The 12,605-nt window shown below is 43.1% G+C and overlaps 1 protein-coding gene across 1 annotated transcript in view; it reads left to right on the top strand.

Annotated features, from left to right (window-relative positions):
• Positions 1-12,605, top strand: part of LOC126194976 (acetylcholinesterase 1-like) — a 187,051-nt gene that overhangs the window by 78,875 nt on the left and 95,571 nt on the right. Inside the window, exon 5 of the mRNA XM_049933382.1 lies at positions 7,172-7,316. Coding sequence (XP_049789339.1) covers positions 7,172-7,316 — 145 coding nt within the window. The remainder of the gene's footprint in view (positions 1-7,171; positions 7,317-12,605) is intronic.

A 12,605-nucleotide genomic window follows, 5' to 3' on the forward strand; every position in this document is an offset into this window, starting at 1 on the left:
AAGGCTGAACCGTTTCTCTTTTTATCCCTGCGTTGGCATGGTATCTGCTTCAACTGAAGCACTGTCGACGTTTCTCTGACAGTTTCTGAGGGCATGATCGTCGTACTGGGAAACTAATACTGAAGTTTAAAGGCATTTACAGCATCATATTAGGCAAATACAAAATCACTAACTTTAGATAATACAACCGTGACTTAATCACTGCTACTACATCGTAATATAAATTGCATCCTCAATACATAAACTGTGCTACAGTTGAGTCGGCGTAAGTTGATCCCTGACAGTTGCAATGAGAGGGACGCGAGAGCTGCAAGGGCCTACCTCTACCGATAACGTAATGCGATTTTCTAAACATCTCTATGGCAACGCCTCCGTGTTGTCACATCTCTGTACGCGACTACTGCCGTTAGCGCTTCGCAAATGAAAGCTGGCAACAGCGCTACGAACTGTCAGGGAACTTCTTACACCTTCTTAGATATAGGCAGAGCACTTTTTCGTGTTCTATCAGAAATCAGTGTTAACGCTGTGAACGACGCATAATTACTATGTAACAATATTGACTAATTTATGGATTTATTATCTAATGATAGTCATTTTATATTCGCCTAGTATGATGCTATTAATGCTTTTTACGAACTTGGTGATGGTCACTAGACCAAAACTGGTTGTTTAAATAAAGATTTTATCAACATTCTAGGTAGGTAATCACGGCATTTTTCACATACATACGAGCTGTAATGCACCGCATCTTGAAAATATATTCCATTCGCCTTACACTTATAGATGGGCGATCCAACTTTTTTTTTCATCTACAAGAATACAACAACGCAGGATGTTTTAAAACAGATTATCGGATCTCACAAGACTATAACTTCTGCACGAATAAAGATAGAACTTGGACAAAATTTTAACTTATACATGGACCAACAAAGCTTTTATTTTCAAAAGAACCATATGATAGCACAACGGTATACCTTTTAGTTGGACGCGAGTACAAACTCTACAATTAGATTTGGGACCGAAGTTTTCATTTACGTTTCACAAAAATTTCAGTGTAACTGAGAATTTACAACAACTTTATGTCTTCACGTGTACCATACAACGTGGCTGGGGAGTGGAGGGCTAGGTTTTATTGGCTAGTAGATGCTCGAGCTGAATTTTTTTCTTATTTAAAGATTTTTTAAAGTTTTGAACATGGCTGCGTGGCCAGCGACCGTTTACAAAGTAAAATTAAAGCAATAGCAGCCCTCAGTCGCAAAAAAGGAGTCTTTTAACCGAGGTTTTGGCACTACTATGAGTGCCTTCATCAGAAGTAAAACTCCCAAATTGGCATTCACGTATAAAACTTAATATCAAGCGATAAAGCTTTAGTCACAAAATTTTTAAAATAGAATCAATGAAAGGTAAGTCACTATGTGCTGCTCACACGCATCGAGCTACGGTAGTATCAGAGCAGCAGAGTCTTGGCAGAGCCCAAAATGTAAATATTGAATAGCCCTACAAAGCAGAGGTTTCGATTAACTGAAACAATTATTAAAGACTTTGCGATATCCTTTAAAACAGAGCTAGTTCTTTAAAACCTTGAAAATAAATGACTTCATTAACGTAATTCAAACTTTAATTGACAGCCTGCTTAAATTGTAATCTTTCATAATTCTGAAGATCGGCAGGCACCACTGCACACAGAAAGAAACCCAACACACAGCAAAACAAACAGGCAATCCATACATGTCAACACTGGACAAGTGCAAGTGACTATTGGTCAACATTAACGAGAAGTTTGGTTAGTTCACACATCTCCAGTTATTAAAGGTCTGTTAGTATCACACCAACACCAACAACCTTTTGCTACCCTGCGACGCAACTAGTGCTTAATCTGTAGCACGCTTGAGATAGTGTAAAAAACTAAGTACCACTAATCAGACGGTACTGGCCATGTACTAATCATCAATACTAAGTTTCGCTTACACTATAGTTTACTAATCCGTTTATTCTAAGGTGGCACTAGCCAGCGATACAAAAAATGGCTCTGAGCCTATGGGACTTAACATCTGTGGTCACCAGTCCCCTAGATCTTAGAACTACTTAAACCTAACTAACCTAAGGACAGCAGACACATCCATGCCCGAGGCAGGATTCGAACCTGTGGCCGTAGCGGTCACACGGTTCCAGACTGAAGCGCCTAGAACCGCACGGCCACACCGGCCGGCCCAGCGATACCATTGCGACTTTTGTTAACTGTGTGGAATTAGCCGTTCTCTTCCCTCACAAATATAAGTGTGGGTCAAATAATTCTTAAAATATAACTACAGTTGGAACAAAGTGGTCAGCGTACTAACGCTGTTCGTCACAGATAACCTTTTGGCCTAGGGCAGCCATTCCTTAAGATCCAGCAACAACTAAACACGGCATATTCATTGCTCTCCGCTCTGACAGATTTATGCCGTGCTTAATAACCAACCCACACAGACAGACAAGGTCTCCACCAATGTCTGCAATAAAAGTAGCAGTCGCACCCCGAAAACTCCAACAACAAAGATTTCCACACACAGGCACGCCATCGCTCTTAAAATTTCCGACCACAAACGAGATTATATGCAACAAGAGGAATTACTGGCCAAGAGAGATCTCCTAATATCAAATAACGGCCATAATTTCAGGAAAAAATTTCTGAGAATGTACATTTTGAAATGAAAATTTGCGGTAAGGTCTTATGGGACCAAACTGCTGAGGTCATCGGTCCCTAGGTTTACTCACTACTTAGTCTAACTTAAAGTAACTTACGATAAGGACAACACACACACCCATGCCCGAGTGAGGACTCTAACCTACGACGGGGGAAGCGGGCGAACTGTGACAAGACACCTAAGACCGCGCCGCTACGTCTGTGTGGTAGTGAAACATGGACTGTGGGAAAACCAGAACAGAAGAGAATCGAAGCATTTGATATGTTGTTCTACTTACGAATTCTGAAAATTAGGTGGACTGATAAGGCGGGGAATGAAGAGGTTCTGTGCAGAATCGGAGAGGAAAGGAATATTTGGAAAACACCGACAAGAAAGGGGCAGGATCGTACGACATCTGTTAAGACATCAGGGAATGACTTCCATGGTACCTGAGGGAGCTGTAGAGGGCAAAAATTGTAAAGGGAGAAAGAGATTGGAGTACATCCAGCAAATAATTGAGGGCGTAGGCTGCAAGTGCTACTCTGAGATGAAGAGGTTAGCACAGGAGAGGAATTCGTAGCGGGCAGCATCAAACCAATCAGAAGACTGACGACTAAAACAAAATAAAAATGCAACAAATAGAGTCGACAACCTAAGGTACATAAAACAGAATACGGACAACCTCACGTCCCTCAGACGTAGTATTCGCAGTGGACTTCATCCGGACGACGTAACAGCTGTTTAGCCAACGATGACGTAAATTTGATGGTAGTAGGTTCCTGTGGGACCAAACTGCTGACGTCATGAGCCCCTAGGCTTACACACTACCTAATCTAAAATAATTAAACTCACGCTAAGAACAATACACAGTCATGCCCGAGGGAGGACTCGAACCTCCGATGTGGGGAGGGCGGTCGGGGTGGGGGGGGGGGTTGGTGGGGGGGTGGGGGGTAGGAGCCGCGCGAACAGTGGCAAGGCGCCCTGGACCGCGCGGCTACCGCACGTGGCACTATGACTTATCAACACTCGCTACGTTGCTAATTTCCGAAATAAATACAGCTAACATGATAACGACGTTCCCCTTGTATAACATACAGGACAGCTATCGATCGATCAACAGCCAGGGTAAACCCCATAGCGACCGCGGTGCAGGACTACAAGCGGGTCCTGATGCCAACGTCCATGATTCAGCATCAGCAACAGTGGAGGGTGCAGACTAAGTGACATATGCAACGAACAGCCAGATACAACTAACAACTTGTAATGTCCCCACAGAAAATACCCTCTACCACGCACCAACTAATCATTTTCAATCAAACCATCCACATTCATTCACTTTGGAAAAGTTATCTGATCTGATTTTCTCGTAATATATGCGGCGACAGCTCGACGTCGCCAAAGTATTTTCTAGTGCGTTTATTCTTTGAAGTAACAGAGATGCATATATGCATTCTCCATGGTTGTTAGAGTGGTAACGAGGACAGCTTCTGGAGTATCTGTTGAGGGATTGACGTGTTTCTAAGAGATACATATTCTGCTTTTCTTCTCGCTAAAGCGAGCCAATTAACATTTGTGTCGCTAGCGGTTTGTTTGAGGAGAAAGAGACTGTAAAAGGAAAATAATTAAGGCGTGGAATCACCGGAGATCTGGATATGTAATGGAGATAGATTTAATACACAATTTCCTCCATAAATAAGGTTTGTGACTTTTTTGTTCTGGAGTGAATGAACGAATCAGTTTTTTCTGAATCATTTGATGATCACGTTGGCCCTGTAATTAGTGGGGAGGTTTCAGCTGTGTCGAAGAGAGCCTGCAATCACTGAGTCTGTTAAATCGTCCAAAAAGGCTTCGTACACATCTGGAATTCGCAATCTTTCGTAAAAGGAACAAATTGTCCAAACGATTGATTCTCCCGACTGACTGCAGTGTTTAACAGTAATAATAAATGTAAAGATCTCTTACAGTAAGCCAGCCGCTGATTACCAAGACGAAGGACTCCACCAAAGATCCTATTTGGCTGATTTCACGTAATGAAATATTATATTAAAAACTGTACATAGATAAAGGAGAGAAAGAGAGAGAGCGAATGAAAATAGAGATAATACTAATAATCCTCCATTAGTCTAATTTTTCGCCTGTCTTATCACGGATCAGCCAAAAACAGGGAGGGCCTTACTTTACTATATGGTTTTATGTGTGAAAGGGAAGTGATCTTAAAGGCAACAGATACACCTCTATACAGACAAGACATTACACAGAGATAGCGGCTAGCTGCATTCATCATCTATTCTTAGATAAAGAGACGGCAACTTATTATCCGAACATTTAAAAATGTTAAAAACTGAACGTCCAGGTGGTCTGCATCCGACATTAGAAGCACAACTCTCGTAGTTGTAAAAAAGACAGCGTAAAAGAAATGGATTTCCCAAAACGTGATGTTAGTGCTCCGGGCTACACACTGACGCACACAGATCATAAAGACAACTTGAGCGACTAGAGACAGGAGTTCATATTCACAAGACGTGTACATTAGTATGATATGCAGAAATGATTAGCAGCTGAACCATGTCGGCCGGCAGATTCAGGATCAACATCGATAACACGGCGCAGCACAGCCCACCGGTAAAATGTGCCAGCGACTCTCGTAGCCGCTATAAACCGAAGGGCATGTATCAGTGTCACTTGAGCAGACGTGCTGGATGCCCCGCAGACGCGTGAGCAAACCGTACCGTCAAATCAGTGAGTTTGTAGGAGGGTGTATTTTTGGCACGACAGAATGTGAGGTATCCATCCGGGAAACTTCTGCTCGTATGGGACTAAGTGTTTCGGCAGTGCAATGAATATGTGCAGAATGGTCCACGAAAGTCCATGGAACACGACGAGATGAGTCAGGTCGCACCACCCAGACCGCCCCCCGAGAAGTCCGACATTTCATTTGCATGCCGTTGCTGGACAGATCAGCGTCCTCGTCCGTCCCCTTTTATTACGGTATGGGTTCCGTGGGCGTTGTCCACTTGTACATGTTCTGTGAACATGAATTTCGTATCTCTAGTCGTTCAGGGTATTATTATGTCTTATCTGAACATGAGTGTACATACCCGAAACACCAAACTCACGTAATAGTGGAAATCACATCATCAAACAAACACTTTTTCCCTAGTAAGACGACATCGTGCTCCGGCAAAATGTACTCACGCACACATTAACCGGTTTTGCATGGAGGCCAACTAGTCAGCCCGTAACATACAGGCAAACTCTAAATTAGAAGGCTGTTTTGCACACACACACACACACACGGACGGTATAAACATCATAAATAGAAGTTAGTAACGAACATATGCTTCCTTAGGTTGGCAACAAATAGGTAAACATATCAAAGAAGATGAAACACAAGATGAAACACGTAATGGAGTCGCAATATTTGAGCTGTGAAAAGAAGTGTACGACGCAATAGTTGTATCGACTGACAAAAGAACAACAGTCCACCACAAAAAAGAGTGAGAAACATGGTGAAGAGTGTGTGGAAGCCGAGAACACGAAGATGTGATTATATGGCAGTAAGTTATTACTTTTTTTACAAAACATCACGAAGTGAACTGTTTAATAATCTATAACTGACAAAACTGTATCGTTACAGATCCCACTGATGATGCCTTAGAACAGGAGAAGGCGAAACGCGTATGGGATAAGTATAGTAACTAGCAGCAGGAAAAGGCAGTTTTATTTACAAAATAAGCGCACTACTGAGCGTGCCGCGCGGATTGGCCGCGCGGTTAGAGGCGCCATGTCAAGGACTGCAAAAAAAATGGTTCAAATGGCTCTGAGCACTACGGGTCTTAACAGCTGAGGTCATCAGTCCCCTAGAACTTAGAACCACTTAAACCTAACTAACCTAAGGACATCACACACATCCATGCCCGAGGCAGGATTCGAACCCGCGACCCTAGCGGTCGCGCGGTTCCAGGCTGTAGCGCCTAGAACCGCTCGGCCACTCCGGCCGGCCACGGACTGCAGAGACCTCCCTCGGGAATGGTGTCTGTATTGTTATTAGCATAAGTTAGTTTAAGTAGCTTGTAAGTCTAGGGACCGATGACCTCAGCAGTTTGGTCCCTTAAGAGTTCACACATATTTCAACATTTTCTACCCAGCGTAGTAGCTGATATCGGATGACCGCCGCTTCGACACTAGGAACTGGCCCAGTCGGCAAAGCCGGTCTGTTGCTCCAAGAACACCGCCGCCATGGCTCGCTACAAGCTTAACAGCAGCGCGTACCAAAAGGAGGCGGGACTTCACACTGTCGCACATAACGAGCATATTTATGTAGATCTGTGAAATCTACTGAATCTCTTTGAAGTACCCTGCACTGTTTATCACATTCCGAAAGTGTTGCCTTAGGGAAACGGATGCCCGCAGCACTCTACGTGATTTGGCTTACCCTCCCCCCACATGGCCGCCCCTACTGTTCTTTGGCAACTGGTGACTGGGAGGCGCGTTTTGTGTTGCAGGTGGACAGCTCCGCCCGCCTGCCGGTGTTTGTGTTCGTGCACGGCGGCTCCTTCACGGTGGGGTCGTCGCTCGTGGCGCGGCCTGGCTTCCTGCTCGACCACGACATGGTCATGGTCGTGCCTGAATATCGACTCGGTGCCCTGGGTAAGACGGAAGTCTCCAACCATCTTCTTGGACTAGGATAGTTAGCAATAACAGTAGCTTCGAGTAGCTGTCATGAGAATTATTGTCTCCACTGTAAATAACGAATTAATTTTATTGTGTATGATACAGATAGCCGTACCGTAGGTGCAACCCCAACTGAGGGGTGTCTGTTGAAAGGCCAGACAAATGTGTGGTTCCTGAAGAGGGGCTGCAGCCTTTTCAGTACTTGCAGGGGCAACAGTCTGGATGGTCGACTGATCTGGCCTTGTAACACTAACCACAACGGCCTTGCTATTGTGGTACTGCGAACGGCTGAAAGCAATGGGAAACTACAGCCGTAATTTTTCCCGAGGGCATACAGATATACTGTATGATTAAATGATGATGGCATCCTCTTGGGTAAAATATTCCGGAGGTAAAATAGTCCCCCATTCGGATCTCCGGACGGGGACTACTCAAGAGGACGTGGTTATCAGGAGAAAGAAAACTGGCGTTCTACGGATCGGAGCGTGGAATGTCAGATCCCTTAATCGGGCAGGTAGGTTAGAAAAATTAAAAAGTGAAATGGATAGATTAAAGTTAGATATAGTGGGAATTGGTGAAGTTCGGTGGCAGGAGAAACGAGACTTTTGGTCAGGTGAATACAGGGTTATAAATACAAAATGAAATAGGCGTAATGCAGGAGTAGGTTTAATAATGAATAAAAAAATAGGAGTGCGGGTAAGCTACTGCAAACAGCATAGTGACACATTATTGTAGCCAAGATAGACACGAAGCCCACGCCTACTACAGTAGTACAAGTTTATATGTCAACTGGCTCTGCAGATGACGAAGAACTTGATGAAATGTATGATGAGATAAATGAAATTATTCAGGTAGTGAAGGGAGACGAAAATTTAATAATGTGTGACTGGAATTCAACAGTAGGAAAAGGAAGAGAAGGAAACGTAGTAGGTGAATATGGATTAGGGCTAAGAAATGAAAGAGGAAGCCGCCTGGTAGAATTTTGCACAGAGCATAACTTAATCATAGCTAACGCTTGGTTCAAGAATCATGAAAGAAGGTTGTATACATGGAAGAACCCTGGAGATACTAGAAGGTTTCAGACAGATTATATAGTGGTAAGACAGAGATTTAGGAACCAGGTTTTAAATTGTAAGACATTTCCAGGGGCAGATGTGGACTCTGACCACAATCTATTGGTTATGAACTGTAGATTAAAACTGAAGTAACTGCAAAAACGTGGGAATTTAAGGAGAAGTGAACTGGATAAACTGAAAGAACCAGAGGTTGTAGAGAGTTTCAGGGAGAGCATAAGGGAACAATTGACAGGAATGGGGGAAAGAAATACAGTAGAAGAAGAATGGGTAGCTTTGAGGAATGAAATAGTGAAGGCAGCAGAGGATCAAGTAGGTAAAAATACGAGAGCTAGTAGAAATCCTTGGGTAACAGAAGAGATACTGAATTTAATTGATGAAAGGAGAATTTATAAAAAGCAGACAAAAAGGAATACATACGTCTCAAAAATGAGATCGACAGGAAGTGCAAAATGGCTAAGCAGGGATGTGAGAGGACAAATGTAAGGATGTAGAGGCTTATCTCACGAGGGCTAAAATAGATTCTGCCTACAGGAAAATTAAAGTGACCTTTGGAGAAAAGGGATCCGCATGTGTGAATATCAAGACGCAGATGGAAACCCAGTTCTAAGCAAAGGAGGGAAAGCAGAAAGGTGGAAGAAGTATATAGTGGGTCTATACAGGGGCGATGTTCTTGAGGACAATATTATGGAAATGGAAGAGGATGTAGATGAAGATGAAATGGGAGATATGATACTGCGTGAAGAGTTTGACAGAGCACTGAAAGATCTGAGTCGAAGCAAGGCCCCGGGAGTAGACAACATTCCATTAGAACTACTGACAGCCTTAGGAGAGCCAGTCATGACAAAACTCTACCATCTGGTGAGCAAGATGTATGAGACAGGCGAAATTCCCTCAGACTTCAAGAAGAATATAATAATTCCAATCCCAAAGAAAGCAGTTGTTGACAGATGTGAAAATTACCGAACTATCAGTTTAATAAGTTACAGCTGCAAAATACCAACGCGAATTCTTTGCAGACTAATGGAAAAACTGGTATTAGCCGACCTCTGGGAAGATTAGTTTGGATTCGGTAGAAATATGGGAACACGTGATGCAATACTGTCTCTACGACTTATTTTAGAAGCTAGATTAAGAAAATGCAAACCTATGTTTCTGGCATTTGTAGACTTAGAGAAACCTTTTGACAATGTTGACTGGAATACTCTCTTTCAAATTCTGAAGGTGGCAGGGGTAAAATACAGGGAGCGAAAGGATATTTACAATTTCTACAGAAACCAGATGGCAGTTTAAGAGTCGAGGGGTATGAAAAGGAAGCAGTGGTTGGGAAAGGAGTGAGGCAGGGTTGTAGCCTCTCCCCAATGCTATTCAATCTGTATATTGAGCAAGCAGTGAAGGAAACAAAAGAAATGTTCGGAGTAGGCTTTAAAATCCATGGAGAAGAAATAAAAACTTTGACGTTCGCCGATGACATTGTAATTCTGTCAGAGACAGCAAAGGACTTGGAAGAGCAGTTGAACGGAATGGACAGTGTCTTGAAACGAGGATATAAGATGAACATCAATAAAAGCAAAATGAGGATAATGGAATGTAGTCGAATTAATTTGGGTGATGCTGAGGGAATTAGATTAGGAAATGTGACACTTAAAGTAGTAGATGAGTTTTGCTATTTGGGGAGCAAAATAACTGATGATGGTCGAAGTAGAGGAGATATAAAATGTAGACTGGGAATGGCAAGGAAAGCGTTTGTGAAGAAGAGAAATTTGTTAACATCGAGTATTAATTTAAGTGTTAGGAAGTCGTGTCTGAAAGTATTTGTATGGAGTGTAGCCATGTATGGAAGTGAAACGTGGACGATAAATAGTTTAGACAAGAGAAGAATAGAAGCTTTCGAAATGTGGTGCTACAGAAGAATACTGAAGATTAGATGTGTAGATCACATAACTAATGAGGAGGCATTGAACAGAATTGGGGAGAAGAAGAGTTTGTGGCACAACTTGACTAGAAGATGGGATCGGTTGGTAGGACATGTTCTGAGGCATCAAGGGATCACCAATTTAGTACTGGTGGGCAGCGTGGAGGGTAAAAATCGTATAGGGAGACCAAGAGATGAATACACTAAGCAGATTCAGAAGGACGTAGACTGCAGTAGGTACTGGGAAATGAAGAAGCTTGCACAGGATAGAGTAGCATGGACAGCTGCATGAAACCAGTCTCAGGACTGAAGATGACAACAAGAGCTGCTTCTAGGGAGCAGTAACCACGAGATCTGAGATGTGTTCGATATCTATACGTAACGAAGGCTACTTCCCCATTACTCCATATTACTCAGAAACAAATCATGTCACAGGCTGTACTTAAGGCTTGGTGTGTGATCCACAGCCGTCAAACCGAGTGCTACTGCAGTGACACTCAAACTGGACATGTCCGTTTCATTCCAGACAGTAATATAATTTAAATTTGCTGTCTGCAAACACTATATGCCTCCTATTACTAGAATAAACATATTAAAATATTTAATGCACCTTAAGATAGACAGCCCAACTTACACCTTCCACACACACACAGGACTGATGATGGACTGTGCATGCAATATTATGAGGGTCAGCATTATTTTGCCTGCCATGTGTATAATTACTTATTTACCATTTAATTTATAGACCACTGATAATGCGTGATATGATTAGATAAATATGTTTGATTAAAAACGAAATAAACATTCAGTAGCAACTGAGGATTAGTGGAGCAAATACCACAATTTTATTCTACCATGTTTCGGTTACAGACGTGTGATTATTTTGCCATCGGTGTTGATATGAAAATTTACTGCCAAATTACACGAGGGAGTTCCAGTATCCATCCCGACGAAAGTACATCTCCTTTCGGTTCTCTTTCGTACACTGATAGTATGCACTACTGATTAATCTATTACCCTCGTTTGAACGCGCTGTCGACTCGTGGTGTAGAGTCTGTGCGTGTTTCTAAATCATGCAGCAGCTGACTACCACACTAGCTCCCATACCTTTGTATCTAAGATAGATGGCGCTGTAATAGTCAGAAACATATGGCTCACAATTTTAGATGAACAGTTGGTAACAGGTAGGTTTTTTAAATTAAAATACAGAACGTAGGTACGTTCGAACATTTTATTTCCGTTGCTCCAGTGTGATACATATACCTTTGTGAATTTATCATTTCTGAGAACGCACGCTGTTACGAATGGTTCAAATGGCTCTGAGCACTATGGGACTTAACATCTGTGGTCATCAGTCCCCTAGAACTTAGAACTACTTAAACCTAAGTAACCTAAGGACATCACACACATCCATGCCCGAGGCAGGATTCGAACCTGCGACCGTAGCAGTCGCGCGGTTCCGGACTGAGCGCCTAGAACCGCTAGACCACCGAGGCCGGCACACGCTGTTACAGTGTGATTACCTGTAAATACCACGTTAATGCAATATATGCTCAAAATGACGTCCGTCAACCTCAATGCATTTGGCTACACGTGTAACGACATTCCTCTCAACAGCGAGTAGTTCGCCTTCCGTAATGTTCGCACATGCATTAACAATGCCCTGACGCATGTTGTCAGGCGTTGTCGGTGGATCACGATAGCAAATATCCTTCAACTTTCCCCACAGAAATAAATCCAGGGACGTCAGATCCGGTGAACGTGCGGGCCATGGTGTGGTGTTTTGACGACCAATCCACCTGTCATGAAATATGCACTTCAGTGCCATTTCAAGCGCACGCGAGCTATGTGCCGGACATCCATCATGTTGGAAGTACATCGCCATTCTGTCATGCAGTGAAACATCTTGTAGAGCATTACGTAGGAAATCAGCATCATTGCACCAATTAGATTGCCATCGGTAAAATGGGGGCCAATTATCCTTCCTTCCACAATGCCGTTCCGTACATTAACTTGCCAAGGTCGCTGATGTTCCACTTGTCGCAGCCATCGTGGATTTTCCGTTCCCCAATAGTGCATATTATGCCGGTTTACGTTACCGCTGTTGGTGAATGACGCTTCGTCGCTAAATAGGACGCGTGCAAAAAATCTGTCATCGTCCCGTAATGCTCAGTGGCAGAACTGCACACGACGTTCAGAGTCGTCGCAATGCAATTCCTGGTGCACCGAAATGTGTTACGGGTGCAATGGATGTCGATGTAGCATTCTCAACACCGA

The sequence above is a fragment of the Schistocerca nitens genome, chromosome 7 (assembly GCF_023898315.1).
Source record: "Schistocerca nitens isolate TAMUIC-IGC-003100 chromosome 7, iqSchNite1.1, whole genome shotgun sequence".
Lineage (NCBI taxonomy): Eukaryota > Metazoa > Arthropoda > Insecta > Orthoptera > Acrididae > Schistocerca > Schistocerca nitens.